Consider the following 22,274-nt stretch of genomic DNA (forward strand, 5'->3'; position numbering starts at 1 on the left):
AGATCTGGTTGTTAGATCTTTGTTTTCTTCCTTTACAAACTCTTTCATTATATGTTAGTCTTTTATTGGCTTCTATAGTACATGGTACTTCTAGCAGATCATTTACCACAGATAAATCAAATGATGTCAACTCCGCTATTAAAAGCCCTTCAATTGTCTCTCATTTCTTAACTTATAAAGATCCTAGTGATTTGGCATGTAACTACATCTACTTTACTCTACATTGATCTTGTCTCCCAGTTTTTATTCTTAAAACATATCAGGTTCTCTCCCACCTCAGGGGTTGTATATTTTGTCTCTTCTGTTGGGAACACTCTCCCTTGGATCTTTGCAAGTCTGGTAACTTTTCACTCATCAGGTCTCAGGTCAAATATAGCATCCTCAAAGAGATTCCCTAATTACTCCATCTAAAGTAGCCTCCACCTCCTTATTACACTGCCCTATTTACTTCCTTCACTGTACTTATAGGTGTTTTTTTTTTTTTTTTACTTGTTTACTATTATCTTCCCTCATTAGAATATAAGGTTCCTAAGGATATGGACTTTGGAGTTTTCATTAATCATTACCAGTATCTAGAATGGTGCTTGGCACAGAACAGAAAATCGGTGATTGTTAAACCTAAGAGTTCTCTTACAGCAATGAGCGTATATTATCTCTGTAAATCTAGAACACAGTAAAAAGCCTGGTACATATGAGAGATTCAATAAATATTTTGAAATGAATGGACTGACTTTACCCACTTGGATGACATTCACTGTGACCTCTACTCAAATGATCTTCGAAGCTACTTATCTAGCCCTAACCTCTAGTTCTACATCTTTATTTAATTGCTAAGTAATTAGGCATAGAACCCATCCTTTTCCAATACAGATTTTTTCCAATCACTGTGGCATCATTTTCTTTGCAAATTATAGACAAATTCCTTCCCTTGTACTCAAATCCAACTAGATAGGTTGTTTTTTTTTTTTTTTTAAGATTTTATTATTTATTTGAAAGAGAGAAAATATGCAAGCAGGCAGAGGGTCAGAAGGAGAAGGAGAAACAGACTCACTGTGGAGCAGAGAGCCTGATGCAGGCCTTGATCCCAGGATGCTGGAATCATGACCTGAGCTAAAGGCAGATGCCTAAACAACTGAGCCACCTTGGGCCCCATTAATACTATTTTTTCCCTTCATTTTCTACATGTATCTTTTTCGATCCCTACTACCAATTTTTACTTCAAGCTCTCCTAATCTTACAGTTATAGCACTGGAGTAGCTGCCTGCCAATTTGTATACCTTTAGTTCCTCCTCTGTCAAATTCGTTCTTCGTACAAATTCCAAGACCAACTTTTCCGTTATGTCTCTTCCATCCCATCTTCCATACCAACAAGTATAAACACCTTAGCCTAGCATTCTAAGACCTCAACATCATTTTAACTGAAATCATCAAAAAAGGTATATTTGGGAAATGAGGTGGCAAACTTTTACAGTTTCAGATGTAATGGTAAAAAATTATGCAACTAAACAGGTACATACTGAAGACCACTGAAATATAAGTTCTTTGAGGAACCTTGAGAGACCTTGTTTATATTGTTCATTGCCAATCTACTACCTGGAAATGCCAGGAATACAGTAGATACCAATGAATATTTGTTGAGTAAATGAGTGAATAATTTCAAGATAATTTTTAATGAATGAATGAATGATCTTAAATGAGAGAATGAATGCCAAGATGAATGTAGTGTTCTTTGAAATTCAGTCTGGTATTCAGACACATGAAGACTAGTTAGTAAATTACTTTAGTACAAAAGAAAAGCTAACATTAATCAAGTTCTTTACACTTGTCTAAGATTTTTACATGGATTTAATCTTTATACATCTCACTGAAGTCGTTGGTATTAAAGCTAAGAAAATCGGTATACATAAAGATGAAGTATTTTGCTCAAGTATATGCATTTTTTGAATCAAGAAAAGCAATGAAGAGGGCCTAATTAGGATGCTGGCTATGAGGAAAGGAAAAAATAAATAGGAAAAATATTTTTAAAGTAGTGTAGAGCAGTAATCGCCACCTCATATCATCATTAAGCACTGTAAATCTGCTTTCAGTAAAATATGAATTTAAAAAATGACACCTATATCAACCGAAGTACTAAATGATAAACATCTTGATATCTTTCTTAGTTTTTAGACAAAATTAGGTTTAAGTTCTAATATTTTTGTCCTATACCCCAGTGAATGGATTAAAATATAAATAAAAAAGTTAGCAACATGGACTTGAATCTACTGTGGACCAAATTTACTTCTGGTTGATTCTACAGCTACATTTTGCATTCTAGACATTCACATCATTCATGAAAGCCACTGAGACACATGGAAGTCTGTGTAAGTGAGCACATTAGCACATTTCAAATCCAACTTTGATACTATCACCTACAAATGGTGAGTCAAAAGAATTCCCTTAGTTATTAGAGAGTGCATTACTAAAATAAATAAATTTTAATATTAGCACTCATTTGTCTTTAGGTTAATACAAACTAGACATTTTCAAATCACTGCATAAGCAAAAAGCTACTGCAGCACTCTGGTGTTCACCTGTCTTAAGGTAGACTTATATTACTCACCAGATGAGGAATGTCAAGAATACCTAGATTCTTCTTTTATTGCATTAAAAACAAAACTTTTCAAAGCCTTTCTTCAAACATAAAATTTACATTCAAAATGAATGATAAATATAATGAAAATTCAAGTAAAATGTTTTCATCTTACCCTGTCCAGTTCCAGTGTAAACTTCTGGTCCCATGACTGATTAGAAATGGGTTTCCAGCTCGTTTGACCAACCACAGTATTATCTAGCTTCAAAACTGCACATACATCATCTGTAATACAATTTATAGACTTGTTTAAATATTTTAAAACCTTTAAAATAGAGGTACAACTGTTTAACAACAACAGAAGCTTATGATCCTCTCAGATAAGGTGTTTGTTTTTTTATTCTTTTCTTTTTTTAGAGAAGGAGAGAGAGGAGGGGGTGGGAGGGCTGAAGGAAGAGGGAGAGAGAATCTTAAGCAGGCTCCATTTCCAATGTGAAGCCTGACTCTGGGCTCAATCTCACAACTCTGAGATCATGACCTGAGTGGAAATCAAGAATAGAAAGCTTAAGCAACTGACCCACCCAGGTGCCCTGAAAGTAAGGGCTTTCTTTATCCAGAAGCTTTGAATCTTAACTGGGTACTTTTAAACGTACATACACTCCCAACTAGATGCTCCCAACTTATCCTTTTTGTTTGACAAAAACAAAAAGATTAAATGCTATCTATTTTGTATGTGTATATATTTCTATGTAAATACTAATCATCTAGTTTTTCTCCCTCTACACTTCTATTTATAGAGCTTGTTACCTCAGGCAATTTTTATTTTCATAACTTTCCTAAAATCTCTCTATATATACAGGAAAACACTGACATACTCGCTTCTGTACTCTGTAGCAGGTTGAATTGTCACAGGCCTTTTTTCCCCTACCCCCCAGTTATACCTTTGTATCAGAGTTCATAATTACATTTTAGAATGTCTCCAAAGTGCTTCATAAACCTGTTGCCTCATACTTTTACTACCTCCATCCATGCCTCCATTTGTTTGCTAACTGAGCTACTATCCTAGTAGACATGTTTGGTCCCAAGATTATCAAAATCTCAATGTTAATTTAGAAGTGTCACTATACTGTTAAAAGAATCAAGTCTAATAGGCTTTGAACACCTTCAGTTTGGCATATAGAGTGATATTCAAAATTTTATTCTTCCTAAAGAATTAATGCAATATGTCATTCAGTTTCCTAATACAACTTCAATAAATTTGGTTGTTTTTCTTACAGTATAGCTTTTAAGATTTTAAAAATTAAATTATAGAAATCGTAATTGTAAAGCTTTTTGTTCAACTTTGGCTCTTCCCATTGCTGTCCCCATTGCTATGTCCTTTGTATAGACCCTTTAATTTGTTATATGATTTAAAAAAAAAAAATCTGGTTACTGAACTGGACAAGTCGTCGGTTTTTAGGAGATTTCGACTACTTCCACTTTTACTTTTACTTGTTCTGCTCATGAAAGATGATCTGGTTTCACTTGGACTCCAACCAGGTAGTGCAACCGATGTTGCTTTTGACCGTCCAGGGACATTCTCTAGAATATCTTGACAGCCCATAAGACGAACTTCCAAAGTACCTGTTTATCATCAACAAACATCAAATAAGAACATCAATTTTTTAAAAAGCTTTTATTTATTTATTTGAGAGAGACAGAGCACAAGCAGGGGGAGGAGCAGAGGGAAAAGCCGACTCCCTGCTGAGCAGGGAGCTCCAAGCCAGCTGGATCCCAGGATCACCCCAGCCTGAAGGCAGACACTTAACTGACTGAGCCACCCAGGCATCCCAGAACATCAATTCTTAATATAGAACTATGTCTTTGATAAAAAGAAACGGGGGTGGAGGGGTGATGTGCTAAAATAACAAAATCTCTTCTCCCAGAGGACCTGTGAGGTAACTAATCATCTTTCCTATTTTAATTAGAGAAACTTATTGAAAATTCTTAATTAATACAGCTATAAGAAATTTTATGGAAAGAATAGCACCTCCCAAAAAAACTGTCTGTCTGCAAGGCATAAAACAAGTTACATAAACTCTTGTACATCTGAATACTCATTTATATAATTACATGGAAGAATTACAGAATTATGTCACAGACCATGTGGGAGGAGAAACATAAAGCCAAATAATATGCCTATTAGAATGAACATACAGGAATTAGATTAGAAACAAGGAAAACTGTTGTGTTTAGTAGTTATATAGTTAACACAGAAAAGGACTTTATAAGGGTTTTTCTTTTGCATAAATAAATGGGTTTCTGTTCTATTTGAGATGTAAAATAATATTAACTTTCCATTCTAATAGTTTAGCAAGTGAAATAATTACAGACTAATTATCTAAGCATAAAATAATTGCAATTTCCTTAGGCAAATAAATACTAAAGGTGTTCAAAAGAAAATGAGGAACTGTGAGTCCATCCAGAGATACAGCTTTGTCATCATTTGGGCTAGACTTTGTATACTAGAATTTAAAGATGGTGCTGCAGTATTAAAATTTTAGATATTGGACAGTGAATAACATTTAAGGAAGAGTATTTCTTGGTCTCATTAAACAATTAAAGCTTCATTTTATTTAAACATTTAATTATTTAAAGTAACCAAAGGACTTTTAACAAAGTAAAAAAGTGTGGATTTATGCTCAATTCAAACTAAAAAAAATTAAAGTGAAAAAAGAATTAAAGACATTGGATGTCAGGCAATGAAGAACACAGATACTCAAGGAATGGGAAACAAATGAGATGAACCTTAAGACTGCTTGAATTTACTTCCTTGAATATATCTGGGACATAGTACAGGGAAGGGCAGTTTAGGTGCAGCCAAGTGGACTCCCTGGGTTAAAGAGTTAGAACTGAGAGTATTGACACAGAATGAAGACTGAATTGACCAAGGTGGCTAGGACTCAGGCAGAATAAAAGAAAACAACTCTCAAGAGACAAAAGAACTAAGTTGTGGGGAGGGTTTCCCTGATCAGCTATTCAGTCCCACCCCAGTAGCAGAGATTAATTACCCTTAGACTAAATGATGCTCTGGTCTGCATAACAAACCTTAAAAGCAATACTCAAAAGATCAAATTATTTCCAGGGAACTTAACTGTGACCTATAACAAAGCTCAAGAGTACTTACAGGAATACCAAAATATCTAGCACCAAGAAGCTAATACTCAATGTCAGAGATGACTGGGAATGTATGTTTTCTATTGCTGAATTACCAATTACCACAATATACTGGCCTAAAACAACACCCATTTATTACCTCACAATTCTGTAGGTCAGAGTCTAGGTAGGCTGTCTGCACTTTCTGCTAGAAATCTCACAAGACTAAAATCATCATGTCTGTCAGGCTGGACTCTTACCTGTAAGCTCTGAAGAATCTGCTTCCAAGCTCATTCAGGTTATTGGCAGAATCCAATTTCTAGCAGACATAGGATTGGGGTCCCTATTTCCTTGCTACTTGATGGCCAGGAGTGGTTTTCAAGTTCTAAAGGCCATCTGAATTCCTCACTACATAGCTGGCCCTTTCCATCTTCAAGCCAGCAATGACACATATAATCTTTTCATGATTCAGATCTTTCTTCCCTATCTGGCACTGGCCAGAGAAAATTCTCTACTTTTAGGAGACTCCTATGATCATAATCAGCCTATCCAGATCATTGCCCTTTACCTCAACCCAAAAGCAACTGATTAGTAACCTTAATCACATAGGCAAAATCCCCTATGCCATATAACATAATATTATCACCAGTAATATCTCATCATATTCACAGAAGAGGGATTCCATGGATCATTCTTAAAATTCTGTCTATCTTGCCTGGCAAGCAGATAAACAGAAAAATATGATCCATACTAAGAAAAAAAAAATCAAATAAAAATTGATCCAAAACTGACATAAATGTTAGCATTAGCAGATAAGCACATTCCTACAATTATATTCCATCTGTTCAAAAAGTTGAATACAGACAGACAAGAAATAAAAAAGATCCAAAACAAAATTTTAGAGATAAAAACTACCATGTTTAAGATTTAAGGAAAAATATACTGGGATGGGATTGGTGGCAGGTTATACATTGCAAAGAAAAGGCTACTGAACTTGAAGCAGTAGAAATTATCAAAAATAAGAGAAAGACTTGAGGGGAAAACAAACAAACCAATGCAAATGTAAAATGTGTTTTACTTCAAGTAGCCTAATATATGTGCAGTTAAGTCCCTGATGAAGAGCAGAGACTGGGGACAGAAATATATTTGAAAAAAATAATGGCTGAAATTTTTCTACATTTGATGAAAGTTATAAACCTAGGAAGTATCCAAGAATTTCAATGAAAACCAAGCAAAAGAAAAAGAAGTAAATCACATGAAAGCATAGTCTTAATTTCTCTAAACAAATAAAGAGAAAATATTAAAAGCAATCAGAGAAAAAAAGACATGTTACAAAGTTTAGGATGGCAGTGGATTACTCATTAGAAACCATGAAAGCAAGATAGAAAAGCAACAACTTTAAAGTACTGAGAAAATGAACAAGCAAATAAACTGTGAAATTAGAACTCTAGACACACTGATATCTTCCAAACATGAAGACTTTGCAGATGTTAAAATGGGTAAAGAATCCATTATCAGTAGGCTGCCATATGATATAGCTATATCATTCCTAAGTATTTACCCAAGTGAAATATACATTTACACAAAAACTGCACAAGTATGTTATTAGCAGCTATATTTGAAAAACTACAAAATGGAAACAAATCAAATATCTCTCATGGGTGAATGGATAAACTGTGGAATATCCACACCTGAATACTAATAGTAGAGAGGAACCATTGATACACGCAACATAGATGAATAACAAAGTAATTGCTCAGAGTGAAAAAGGCCAGAAATCCCTCTCCCAAAAGAAGACAGTATAAACTGTATGATTCCATTTATATAAAATTCTACAAAATAGAAACTAATAGCAAGTGATAAAAACAGGTCAATGATTGCCTGAGACAGATGTGGGTAGGGAGAGCATGAGAAGAGCAGGAAAGAGGGATTACACAGAGGCACACAAGGACAATTTTAGGATGATGGATACTTTCATTATATTGATTGTTGTGACGGTTTCACAAGTATAAAATTATGACAAAAACCTTCAAGTTATGCACTTCAAATAAAACTGGATGTTGATGATGGTGACAACTATATACATTTCCTAAAAGCCCTAAAACTGTGGGTGAATCCTACAGTATATAAATTATGTCTCAATGAACTTATTAAAGATGGAGCGGGAAGCTCCAATTTAATGTTTGGTTAGGCTATGGAAATCTTCTTTAATTGTGAAGTGTTAAAGCAGATTAAATACAATAGATAGCATTTTAATTTTAGTTCAAAAGAATCAACTTGTGTCTGTGTGTTGTATTTGCTTTTTTATTGTTAAACTGACAAACTTAGCTCATTTCCATTGTACATGCTTAGCTGTAAAAGTCATCCTGGGGAAACTGAAAACATTTGGTCACTACTTCAAACCCTGGTAGCTTATTAAATATTTTAGTAATTTCAATATATTAGGAGATGACAATGCTTAGCACACCTGCTTTCATTTAGGAAAAAGAAATCTAGAGGGATTTAAGCTCATTATTAAGCATCTAAAAGTTCTTTTCATGAGGTGACAAGTTGCAATTGTATATAACCATATTAGAAATAGCTTAAAATTAATTTTTTATTTTTATACCCCACAATATGAAATTTTTAAAACAAGTAATCCAAAAACTAAATGTTTATATTCATAAGCAGTAGCTATGAACTCCATTAGAACATGTAAACGCTTTTTTATTTTTTTAACATTCTGAAAAAAACTATTTTATATCCATTTTACTAATTCAGTACCTGACAATTTTTTTAATTCTGAGGAAATTTTCTTTCATAAAAACTAACAGATGTCTCAAAATGTGGACCAAAAAATTTAATACCTTAGATCAAAATAGCACCAAATTTGCAAATTTCAATTTATAACCATACAACCACAAAAGAAATCAGAGTATAAATGACAAACCACAAATAATAGCATGCAGTGAGAAACTCAGGAGGGTAAATGCTCCTGCTACTTGTCCATGATAATTTTTTTTTTTTAATTCATGAGACACACACAGAGAGAGAGAGAGAGAGAGAGAGAGAGAGAGAGAGGCAGGGATACAGGCAGAGGGAGAAGCAGGCTCCATGCAGGGAGCCCAACGTGGGACTTGATCCCCGGTCTTCAGGATCAGGCCCTGGGCTGAAGGTGGCGCTAAACCGCTGAGCCACCTGGGCTGCCCTGTCCATGATAATTCTTCATTTAAGCCCAATACTATTTCTCTTCCTAGTTACTCTACATTTAGTTTAAGGTTCACAAGAATTAACTAATTCTAAGTTTCAGTATGAATTTAAAAGGAATTTTTTTAAAAACCAAAATGTCTTAAGAATTGTAAGATACTTCCTTTTACACTGGTGATTTACATCACTTTGAATAAAGTTCATAAGGCAATGAAGAACAGAAAAAGAGAGACTCCAACTGGTTAAAGAATTGGGGAGAGGATAATAGATGCAGAGAAAGCATTTGACAAAATACAGCATCCATTCCTGATCAAAACTCTTCAGAGCGTAGGGATAGAGGGAATATTCCTTAACATCTTAAAAGTAATCTTGAAAAGCCCACAGCAAATATCATTCTCAACGGGGAAGCACTGGGAGCCTTTCCCCTAAGATCAGGAACAAGACAGGGATGTCCACTCTCATCACTGCTATTCAACATAGTACTAGAATCCTAGCCTCAGCAATCAGGCAACAAAAAGAAATAAAAGGCATTCAAATTGGCAAAGAATAAGTCAAACTCTCCCTCTTCACCGATGACATGATACTCTACATAGAAAACCCAAAAGACTCCACCCCAAGATTGCTAGAACTCATACAAATATTTGGCAGTGTGGCAGGATACAAAATCAATGCCCAGAAGTCAGTGGCATTTCTATACACTAACAATGAGACTGAAGAAAGAGAAATTAAGGAATCAATCCCATTTACAATTGCACCCAAAAGCATAAGATACCTAGGAATAAACCTAACCAAAGAGGTAAAGGATCTATATCCTAAAAACTACAGAATACTTCTGAAAGAAATTGAGGGAGACACAAAGAGATGGAAAAATATTCCATGCTCATGGATTGGAAGAATTAATATAGTGAAAATGTCAATGTTACCCAGGGCAATTTACATGTTTAATGCAATTCCTATCAAAGTACCATGGACTTTCTTCAGAGAGTTGGAACAAATTATTTTAAAATTTGTGTGGAATCAGAAAAGACCCCAAATAGCCAGGGGAATTTTTAAAAAAGAAAACCATATCTGGGGGCATCACAATGCCATATTTCAGGTTGTACTACAAAGCTGTGGTCAAGTGTGGTACTGGCACAAAAACAGACACATAGATCAATGGAACAGAACAGAGAACCCAGAAGTGGACCCTCAACTTTATTGTCAACTAATATTCGACAAAGGAGGAAAGACTATCCACTGGAAAAAAGACAGTCTCTTCAATAAATGGTGCTGGGAATATTGGACATCCACATGCAGAAGAATGAAACTAGACCACTCTCTTGCACCATACACAAAGATAAACTCAAAATGGATGAAAGATCTAAATGTGAGACAAGATTCCATCAAAATCCTAGAGAACACAGGTAACACCCTTTTTGAACTTGGCCACAGAAACTTCTTACAAGATTCATCCATGAAGGCAAAAGAAACAAAAGCAAAAATGAACTATTGGGACTTCATCAAGATAAGAAGCTTTTGCAAAGCAAAAGATACCATCAACAAAACTCAAAGACAACCTACAGAATGGGAGAAGATATTTGCAAATGACCTATCAGATAAAGGGCTAATATCCAAGATCTAAGTAGAACTTATTAAACTCAACAGCAAAGAAACAAACAATCCAATCATGAAATGGGCAAAAGACATGAACAGAAATCTCAAAGAGGAAGACATAGACATGGCCAACAAGCACATGAGGAAATGCTCCGCATCACTTGCCATCAGGGAAATACAAATCAAAACCACAATGAGATACCACCTCACACCAGTGAGAATGGGGAAAATTAACAAAGCAGGAAACCACAAATGTTGGAGACGATGTGGAGAAAGGGGAACCCTCCTGCACTGTTGGTAGGAATGTGAACTGGTGCAGCCACTCTGGAAAACTGTGTGGAGGTTCCTCAAAGAGTTAAAAATAGATCTGCCCTATGACCCAGCAATTGCACTGCTGGGGATTTACCCCAAAGATGCAGATGCAATGAAATGCCGGGACACCTGCACCCCGATGTTTATAGCAGCAATGTCCACAATAGCCAAACTGTGGAAGGAGCCTTGTTGTCCATCGAAAGATGAATGGATAAAGAAGATGTGGTTTATGTATACAATGGAATATTACTCAGCCATTAGAAACGACAAATACCCACCATTTGCTTTGATGTGGTTGGAACTGGAGGGTATTATGCTGAGTGAAATAAGTCAATCGGAGAAGGACAAACATTATATGATCTCATTCATTTGGGGAATATAAAAAATAGTGAAAGGGAATAAAGGGGAAAGGAGAAAAAATGAGTGGGAAGTATCAGAAAGGGAGACAGAACATGAAAGACTCCTAACTCTGGGAAACGAACTAGGGGTGGTGGAAAGGGAGGTGGGCGGGGGGTTGGGGTGACTGGGTGACGGGCATTGAGGGGGGGGCAATTGACGGAATGAGCACTGGGTGTTATTCTGTATGTTAGCAAATTGAACACCAATAAAAAATAAATTTATTAAAAAAAAAAAAAAAAGAATTGGGGAGAGGAGCCAACAAGAATAGAAAAGGAAAAAAAATCTCCAGTCATATCAGCTGATTTTCTAAAATGTAGCTTTATTACTCTTCTAGAGATATTGTTTATTTCCAGATATTTGACAACCATATCTTATCAATGAATCATTCAGAAACACTCTATTATTATTAATGCGTTCAGCAATGGGCCATACAATGGTGAAACTTAAGTAATAAGTACAGTTCCTCATCATCAAATAATCTTTACCAAGTATCTTCTGAATCTATAAAGTGTCCTGTGCTAGGGGCTAGGATTACATGTAGATAGATGATAAGGTCTTTGTTCTTCACAGTTCTAATTTTTAAAAATACAGTAAGAAGATGGATAGTAAGGCAGGGATCTTAAACATGGACTGTGCACAAACCAGTTTAATTGTGATAGAAGATTCATGTAGGAATTATAGAAGATGTGACTGGAAAGATAAACACTTTAATAAACATTTAAAACATTTTAAATATAATGGAGGATATTGACCAAAGGTTCCCAAGCTTTCTTATTTCACAGCACCCCAGTGTCTCAATTTTTTCACTGGGCTCCTAATCTAAAATATACCTAACAGTTCTATTTCAAAGGATACTGCAACAAACTAGTAACTACTTACAAAAACAATACACATAACTTGAAAGAAAATAATCTTATTTCACTTGCAAAAAACCATGGTTACCTCCTAATGGGATGTTTGTACCTAATGAGCACAGTACAGCTTCTCAAACTCTGGAACTAGATTGGAAACTGCTACCTTCTTTTCTATTCCACATTGATTTTCACATGGTATTTATTATCAGAGCAATGCAAGAAAACCCAGGCATGTTAATAAATGACATCACTGAAAGGAATATAGCTCCACCTCATGCTGTACCTTGAGCTAGTATTTTGGTGACCAGAGGAAGTGAAAATACACTGTTTCCCTCAAAAAGTTAAAATATCCTGTTGTACTTTGTGAATTCATTCTGGCATCCCAGGATAACATTAGATTTAGAAACTCAATTTGGTAACTATAGGTTTAGACTGATTCTAATAGTGGCAACAGCATAGTTTAACCATAAATTTGTCCTTCAAGTTTTAATATAGACGTCCGGCAAAATATAAAACTGATCAATGATACCCAAAGCTACTAAAATGTGTCAGTATACTTTGCAATTCTGAAGAACACTGTCACATCCTCAAAATATCAAATACCATCATTTTTAAGGAAAAGCCTTTGTTGACATTTCCATTGATAATTTAAGGATTTCTAGGGGTGAGAGAAGTCAGTGTAATGAAAATATTTCACATTCAAGTGGACCATAAAAACCTTTGTAGCTGATGGTCAAAGAAAATGGTGCAGTAGCAAAGTCCAAAGGCAGTTTCTCCAGAAATATGGGAAACAAACAAAACCACCACAAAGTAGCAAAAACTGTTAAGTCAAGTGTATGAGACATTTGCAAAACAGTCAAAGGTTTACTGTAGCCAAGCAAATGCTTAATAAAAAAAGCAATGAGTACTCTAAATAGGAGAGCTCTGTGGTATTTTAACTTACCTTTGCCTCATCCTCCCCCTACCCAAATGGCTTGTTGATGGTCATCAACACAGCAGTCTACAGATAAAAATTCATGCGCAAGAAAAGTATGGTTATCTGCTTTGACCTAACTGAGGGCTCCCTTAAAAGGACTAACACAAAGGTATGTTTTTCTGTTTATTTGTATTTTGCCTATCTAGGAGATCTCTAAGGGCAGAGAAATAGCTAAGTGGAGAGCATTTAATAGCAAATGAACCAGACACTGCAGCCTGGGGAAAAAGATATGAATTGGGACAAACAATAAGATATCCCAAAGAGTCTTGGAAGAGAATACAGAGTAAGACGTTTTGAAAAATAAGGACTTTGCAATACTTCCACTGGGAAACTAGAAGGCTAGGAGAAACAGACATTCTCATAAAAGACCTGAGAAAGCCCTAAGCTCTCATATCTGGCTGATCTTCGAGTTCTGTGTGAGCAAAGGCATAGTTGACAATGCCTGACTGACCATTAAGGATATGCCCCAGCACACAAACACAGAGCCCAGCTGCAAAAGCAGGGCAATTTTTTTTCTTTTTGCCTGCATGCATTAAAAGAAATGTCTGACAAAACACTAGTTGACTACTAATTTAATGGAGACTTCTGTGACCATACATGACAGTGAATACAATCTTTACAAAACAGCTTATAAAAGCCCCTAAACAACTATACTCCACATAAACAACAATAAAAAATTCTAGAAGGGGATTATCTTCCAGAGTTACACATTATAATATTCACAATATCCAGTTTTTAATAAAAAATTATGATGTAAGCCAGAAAATAAAGGAACATGGCTGATTGACAAAAAAGACAAAAATTAATAGAAACTGAGGAAGCCAAGTCATTGGATTTTCTAGACAAGGATTTTATATCAAGGACTATATATCAAGTATCTTACATACAAAGACCTACAAAAAAAGCCCCAAAGCAAACAAACAAAAGAAAGAAAAGAGTATTGTATTTTGACAAATAGAGAATATTAAGGAAGATACAGAATTACAAATAAGAATGAAATGAAATTCTAGAGTTGAAAAGTGTAATACTGAAATTTTAAAAATTCACTAGAAAAGGTCAGTAGTAGATTTGAGGAAACAGAAAAATCAGCAAACACGAAGATGGGTCAATTAAAAGCACCCAGTCACAGGAACAGAGAGGGAAAAGAAACAAAAGAGAGTGAACACAATTCTATGTTATTGAAGTAGCTGAGTAATGAGGGGGATTGCACGAAGAAATATATTGATAAAAATTACAGCTGACTTTTTATAATAGAAAAATAGAAGCCAGAAGAAAATGAAATCACATTTTAAAGAGCCAAAAGAAAAAAAAAATACAAATTTCTATATCCACTAATATATTCTTAAAACATGAAGTTGAAAAATACAGGAAAAAGGTGAAAGAATGACACTAGCACATCTTCTTTAAAATACATGCTAAATGGAAATTTATAGACTAAAAGGAAATAGAGAAAATCTTAAGTACAAGATGAAGAAAATACTCAAGGATGATGATTTTTAAGGCATATGTAGAACTAAAATATATTACGACAAGAATACAAAAAGGTAGAGTGGAAAGATTTGAAAAAAATTTTTTTTAAAAGATTTTATTTATTTATTCATGAGAATACACAGAGAGGAGAGGGAGAAACAGAGACACAGGCAGAGGGAGAAGCAGGCTCCATGCAGGGAGCCCGATGTGGGACTCGATCCCCGGTCTCCAGGATCACACCCTGGGCTGCAGGTGGCGCTAAACCACTGAGCCACCGGGGCTGCCCTGAAAATATTTCTTCATAAAATTCTTAGACTGATTTAGAGTTAAGAGTACATTGGGATCATAGACTGTAAATAAGTTCAATATGGATATCTGATTCTCTAAAGAAAGCAATAAACACACACACACATACAGGCCTAACTAAAAGACTGTTATGGGAGATGAAATGGAAAAACAGAGGGTTTATTTTATGAACAACTACAAAGGGCAGGAAAGATGCTATTCAAACATCAAGTAAATATATATTAAAAATAATACTAAAAGAAAAAAGAATAAAAATAATACTAAAAGGAAAGTTTATAAAGGGCACATGGAAACTTTTGGGGGTTGTATCAAAAGTTACCAAATTGTACTCATCAAGAGTGGGCAATTTATGTATACAAAGCTGTTTAAAGGGCAGCCCCAGTGGCGCAGCAGTTTAGTGCCGCCTGCAGCCCGGGGTGTGATCCTGGAGACCCAGGATCGAGTCCCACATCAGGCTCCTTGCATGGAGCCTGCTTCTCCCTCTGCCTGTGTCTCTGCGCCTCTCTCTCTCTCTGTGTCTCTCATGAATAAATAAATAAAATCTTAAAAAAAAAAAATAAAGCACGGCTTAAGTCACATTAAAAAAAAAAAAGCTGTTTAAAAACGGGAAAATATGGCAGGCTAACAACTTCAATCAGATTTTCAGGACAGATAAAAAGAAGAGTCATCTATATAACGAATATAAAATTTTCACTTTAAATAAAAAAAATAGGTTGAAAATGAAAGGATGGAAAAAATCCTAGGAAAACATTTTGCTAGGTTACATTGAGCATGAGAAGAATAATGGCGCTCTACTAACATTAGACAAAGTAAACTGTGTGTCTGAATATTTTCAGAGATAAAATGGAATATTTATAATGATAGTGTAATTGATCAATATGATATAACAACACTAAATGGGTATGCTCCTAATTAAAAACAAAATAAAAAGCAGGAAGTAAAACGATGAAACTAAAGATAGTCTGTAACTGAGTTAACCAATTTGATGCCTGGCTTGATAACTTTAAAGACCCTTATGAGAAGCTTCTTTTTGAGCTCTACTAATGCCAGGCTCTTGGGAGAAATCCTGACAGTTCAAACCAGAGAGGCATGGTTCATGTTGGTGGATAGGGCTCATAGGAGCTTGCTGGTAGGAAGACTCTGACTTTTGATGCTTGACTTACTCTTGTAATTTCAGATACCCATGGAAGCTGTGTTTGCATTTACCTGTGTCTCTGGGCCCCTAAAATGTCTGCACATCAATTAACATTTGTTCTTTTTTTTTTTTTTTTAAAGATTTTATCTATTTATTCATGAGAGACACACACACACACACACACACAGAGAGAGAGAGAGAGAGAGAGAGAGGCAGAGACATAGGCAGAGGAGAAGCAGGCTCCATGCAGGGAACCCAATGTGGGACTCAATCCCGGGACTCCAAGACCATGCCCTGGGCCAAAGGCAGGCGCCAAACCGCTGAGCCACCCAGGGATCCCCCTAAACATTTGTTCTTAAAAAAAAAAAAGTGAACAGAGACAAAGTGACCTCTGGGATACCATGAAGAATATATATACACATGCTATGGGAATTTCAGAATGAGAGAAGAGAGATAAAGTGGCAGAAAAAAATATGTAAAGAAATAATGTCTAAAAATGTCCCAAATATGATGAAAGACATAAATCTACACATTAAGAAGTCAAAGATGCAAAGTAGAGTAAACTTAAGAGATTACTATTTGAGATATACTATAACCAAAATGTGAAAAAAAAAAAAAAAAAAAAAACAAAGACAGAAATCTTACAAAACTGCAAGGGAGAGGCAAATCACCACTTGCAAGGGATTCTTAAAAAAAAATAAAAGCTGATTTTTCATCATAAAGTACAAAGGCCAGGACAGACTGGAATAACAGTTGTAAACTAATAAAAGAAAAAAACTTGTCAACTAAGAATTCCACATATGGCAAAACTAACCTTCAAAAATAAAGGAGAAAATAAAAAAATTCCCAGGGAAACAAAAGTTAAGGGAGTTTGTCACTAGGATATCTGCCTAGAAGAAGTGCTAATGTAAGTCATTCAGATTGAAATTAAAAGACACTAGACAGTAACTTGAAATTGGAGAAAAAAAAATAACAGGTAAATATAAAAGCCAATATTACTGTGTTTTTGGTTTATAACTCTTTGTGCCTTAAAAGACAGATGCATAAAATAGTTATAATGTAAGCTAATGGGCAACACAGTGTATAAACATGTAACCTGTGATACAACATCATAAAAACAGGGAGAAACAGCTATATAGGAGGGGAGTTTTGCAGGTTATTGAAGTTAAAGTGGAAAAGACTTATAAATTCAGGCTATTAATCACTACAGTGACCACTAAGAATAGAACTAGAAAAGGAAACAAGGGAATCAAATTGTAAATTAGAAAAATTCAAACACAAAAGAAAGCATTATCAGAAGAATTCTGAAAAAAAGGATTAAGACCTGTAGAAAACAAATAATAAAATGGCAGAAGTAAGGCTTTTTGTGTATGTTAAAGAATTTGGCTGGTTTTTGTTATTGGCTCCTGGGAGTGAGCCTCTAAACCCTTGTCATTTCCCCAGTGATAGCAGTGTCTTTGTTATTTACGGTGGGTTCCTCAGGTATCAGATTGAGTTAATACTAACAAAGTGATTCATGGTGGGCCCCTAGACAGTTTCTGGATGGGGGCTGGCTATGTCAGAAAGACAACCATATGATTAGAGGGTTGGTGCCAATATTAGCTTGACCTCCTGACCTTCAGAGAGGGGTGGGGGACTAGAGTTGATTTCAAACAAATGGTTGAATGATTCAACCAATCACTTCCACATAATGAAGCCACAATAAAAACTGTGGATAATCACAGCTGAAGTGAGATTTTTAGTTGGTAACAGAAATTGATATGCTAAGAGAGCGATACATGCTGAGGACCAGGAAGCTTCACATTTGGGACCCCCCAGATCTCTCCTTATGTGTCTTTTCTAATTTGTGTTTATAATAAATAATAAAACTGTAATTGTAAAAACAAAAAACAAAACTGTAATTGTAAGCAGAGCTTTCTTGAGTTCCATGAATGAGTTCTATAAACTACTGAGCCTGAGGTGGTAGTGGAACCCCTGAATTTGTAGCCAATTTGTCAGAAGTGTGGATCATTAGGGAAACTCCAAGTTTACAACTTGTGTCAGAAAGAAGGGCAGTCTGTGGGGACTGTGCCATTAACACGTGAAATTTGACCCAATTCTAGGGAGTCAGCATCAGAACTGCACTGCCACATAGGTAATTACCTTAAAATATATATGTATTACACTGTTTAAGTAAAAGGAACTGATTTTAAAAAAAACATTACAGGCTGTCTAAAAGGATTCATTTTAGAATGTCTTTAGATCCAAATCTGTATCTTAAGATCCAAAGACATCGATTAAAAGTGAAAGGATGGAGAAAGACATTCAGTGCAAATAATAACAAGGAAAAGAAAGCTGGGGTGGCTATACTAATATCAGACAAAATAGACTTTCAATCCAAAACTGTTACAGAAGACAAAGAAGGACATTACATTTTGATGAATGAGTCAATCCATCAAGAAGATTTAAAAAACTTACAAACATGTGCATTTAACAACAGAGCCCAAAAATATATGGAGCAAACATTTACATAATTAAAAGGAGAAATAGGCACATAAATAATTGGAGATTTCACTACCCCACTTTCAATAACAGACCTACTAGAATGGCATAATAAAAAAAAAAAAAAGGAAAATAACAAGTGTTGGTAAGTATATGCGCTCTTGGGAATATAAAATGATAATGCAGCCACTGTGGCAAACAGTTTGACCATTCCTCAAAAATATAAACACAGAATTACCACATGACCTCCTAATTATACTCCTAGGTATATACTCCAAATAAATGAAAATAGATGTTCAAACAAAAACATAAATGTTTATAACAACATGATCCGCAAGTCAAAAAGGTGGAAACAACCCAAATACCATCCATTGGTAAATGGATAAAGAAAACTTAGTAGATATCTACATACAATGGAATATTATTTACCATAAAAAGAAATGAAATACTGATATATACTACAAGAACAAACCTTGAGAAAAGTACACTAAGTGAAAGAAGCCACAGAAGGCCACAAATTATACAATTCTATTTATAGGAAATATCTAAAACAGACAAATATACACAGACAGAAAATTAATAGTGGTTACCAGAGACTGGGAGAATGGGGAATAGTAACTACTCAATGGAAAAGGGGTTTCCTTTTAGGATGATGAAAATGTTTTGGAACTACATAGTGGTGATGTTTATACAACACTGTAAATAAATACATACATACTTCTGAATTATGTATTTTAAAATGGTTAAGATAATAAATTTTGTTATGTGTATCTTATCACAATATTTTAAAAATCTGTGCATACTTTCTTATTCATTTATTAAAACAGGACCAGATATACACAAAAAAGAGATGCACCAAAAATAATTAGGAGATGTATGCAACTTACCTGTTAGGGCTGCTGGTTTGGATAGTGTGCTATACTGGTTTTGTGTTGAAATCATACTTTGACGTGGACTTAGTGTTGGTGATGCAACAAGTGAAAGCTCCTCAATAATAATACTGCTTTTGGGATGATTCTTGGGAAGTTCATTTAACCTTTGCTCTAATGAATACTTTAAAAGGTCCAACTTCTGACTTGATTCATTAAATCTTGCTTGGGCCTTGAATAGGGAAAAGACAATTGTCATTTAAAATAATTACATTCTTTGAATAATGTATTTATTAAGTTAAAATATTTAAAATTACTTCTGAAAGTGCTTTCCTGTCTGTTACTTTTCCTGAGCCAAGTAATTTCATTACATTCTTTGCACCTTCTGCTACTGCAAACTCTATCCTAAAATGATGCCTTAATTCTTCCATCCGAAGTTCAAGAGGACTTATGACAGGTTTTGCTAGAGGGGGGGAAAAAAAAAAGCAATTGAACCATTTATTTGGTATTCTCATGTGTAGTGATTAGTGATTAAAACTCATGAAAAGGAAATGATTTCTTACAACTTAAGAGAAAGTTCATTATTAAGAAGTCAATAAACATTGAAGTAATACTTAGACACAATGTTGAAATAAAAAGCCTTCCATTTCAGCCATCAAAACTCAAGACAAAACCATAATACCTCCACCTCTTTAATTTTGAACCAGTGCTTCTTTCCTACATAAAATTTACATGCCCAGAATAATAAGAATGACAATTTATCTCTATTCCATCACCATTATCAAAAGCCAATTCATTGGTCTGGACTGCCTGAAGAATCTGCATTCGTATCACTTCTATTTTTGTCTTGCTGTCCTGGAGCAGTTGCTGAGCTGTGCCATGGAGTTTCCGATCCTATTAAAATAAGTTTGAAATGGTAAGCAGATGAAAAGAAAAAAAATAAAACATTTTCAATAGCTTCTAAATAAGGTCAAATGATTGGCAGCAAGTGAAAAATAGAGTTAGTAGAACACTAAGTAAGTACATTTATTTTAAAAAGCCACCAAACTGATAGGGCTATAAATGAGAAAAACAACTCAGTAAGACAATTTGAGAAAAAGCAAGTGGGTCTTATTACTATTTTTAAAAACTCCAAATTCACATTTATAATTTTCTCTTTTTCACTTTACACAAAATATGAAGAATTTTCCTGTACCATGGTCAATAATCTCATACTCAGAAGCATTGTATGTAACAGATAGATGCCTCAGTGACTAAGCCTAAACATTTTGAAAATCTCTTCCTCTTCTATAAAATTACAGTTAAAAAAAATTACAGTTAAATTCTCATAGTTTCACATATGTAGGCAAATTTTTAAAATAACTAATCATAGCTGGTATCTGTGTTCCCTTAAATCTGATAAAGGAAACAAGAAACAGCATTTGTCAACATTAGTGACATAATGAGAAAAGTCTCTCTTGAAATTCTTGAATGTCAAAAAATAAGACCTTCTCAATAAAGCAAGGGAGGAAATTATGGTGAATAAACTTGTTATTTTTTAAAACTTCAAGAAAGGTGAATTACATGAAATAACATTACTACCATATCTCAGTTTAGTTCCAGTAACAATGAACATTACTGATGGAGAGGCATGAAAACTTACCATTTTTGGAATTGTAGTCAGCTAAATAATGATCCACCCAAAGATGTCCAAGATGGCAAAGGGAAACTAAGACAGCAGATGGAATTAAGGTTGTTAACCACCCAACCTTAAAATACACAGATAATTTCCTGGATTATCCAGGTGGGCCCAAAGTAATCACAAGCCTCCTTAAACGTGGAAGAGAAAGGCAGAAGAGGAGGGCAGAGCAATATGAGAAGAACTGGACCCACCGTTGTTGGCTTCAAAGACCGAGAAGAAAAGAGCCATAAGCTAAGAAATGTTGGAAGCCTTTACGTGCTAGTAAGATCAAGGAAACAAATTCTCCACTACATCCCTCAGAAGGGAATGCAGCCCTGCCAATGCCTGACTTTAGCCTCAGTGAGATCCATGAGACTTCTCAATTACAAAATTGTAAAATAATAAAGTTATGTTGCTCTAAGCCATGAAATTTATGATAATTTCTTGAAGCAGCCATAGAAAACTAATACAGCAATATTTTTATGCAATAAAAAAATTTTGTATGCAATAAATAACAAGTTAATACCATCTCTTGCTTAGTTATATTAGTTGTCAAAGTCTAGTAGGCTTCAATCCACAAAAAAAACAAATGATAAACAAAACTACGCATCAAGTTAGGAAGCACTTATTCACGAAAAAGGCCAATTTTTGCTTATTATTTAAGCACCTCTACTTTTATCACTAAGGTAATCAGTACTGATTTGGAAATAAAATAGGATATAATCAACCTATACTCTCTGAAGAGTTCAAGACTAGAAGCTAAGAAACAAGCATCAGATGTGCAGATCATTTCAATAAAAACACACAGTATATTATGGCACTGTATAAATGAAGAAGATGACACAGTATAAATGAATGAAGATGTGAGGGAAGAAAGACAATACTGCCATTATATAAGGAAAAGAAAAGTGAGCTGATATGTTTTATGATAAATACCAAATTAGGTTGGCTAAAATACAGTGGAAGAAAAAGGAGTTTGCATATTTATGATTTTTTCTTCCATTTCTTTCCTGCTCTGAAGGCCAGTCAATTCAATAAAGATCTTCTAGTCAGATTTCATTCTTTATTAAATATTCAGATTTTACACTGAAGGAGTTGGGCCATATAGTTTACTATAAGTCTCTTAAATATCAATTTACACCATGAAGTAAACACATATACTGTATTTGTTAATTATGGTTTACCATTAAAAATACTTGCTTGAGTCTGGTGTTTGGCTATGACTAATTATATATGCTTTTGAGAATATACCTATTCACCTTCCAAATTTAAAATGAAAATATTTTTCTCTTACTTTAATCCCTCCTTTCCAGTATTAGGTACATC

At 34.7% G+C, this 22,274-nt stretch overlaps 1 protein-coding gene across 2 annotated transcripts in view; it reads right to left on the reverse strand.

Annotated features, from left to right (window-relative positions):
- PKN2 (protein kinase N2) overlaps window positions 1–22,274 on the reverse strand; it is a 132,175-nt gene that overhangs the window by 37,252 nt on the left and 72,649 nt on the right. For both annotated transcript variants that reach the window (XM_026004831.2, XM_026004832.2), the window contains exons 4-8: window positions 20,065–20,182; window positions 19,606–19,751; window positions 19,307–19,520; window positions 4,010–4,195; window positions 2,748–2,857 (exon numbers count right to left, since the gene is read on the reverse strand). In XM_026004831.2, coding sequence (XP_025860616.2) covers window positions 2,748–2,857; window positions 4,010–4,195; window positions 19,307–19,520; window positions 19,606–19,751; window positions 20,065–20,182 — 774 coding nt within the window. The remainder of the gene's footprint in view (window positions 1–2,747; window positions 2,858–4,009; window positions 4,196–19,306; window positions 19,521–19,605; window positions 19,752–20,064; window positions 20,183–22,274) is intronic.

This window comes from Vulpes vulpes, chromosome 3, assembly GCF_048418805.1.
Source record: "Vulpes vulpes isolate BD-2025 chromosome 3, VulVul3, whole genome shotgun sequence".
Classification (NCBI taxonomy): Eukaryota; Metazoa; Chordata; class Mammalia; order Carnivora; family Canidae; genus Vulpes; species Vulpes vulpes.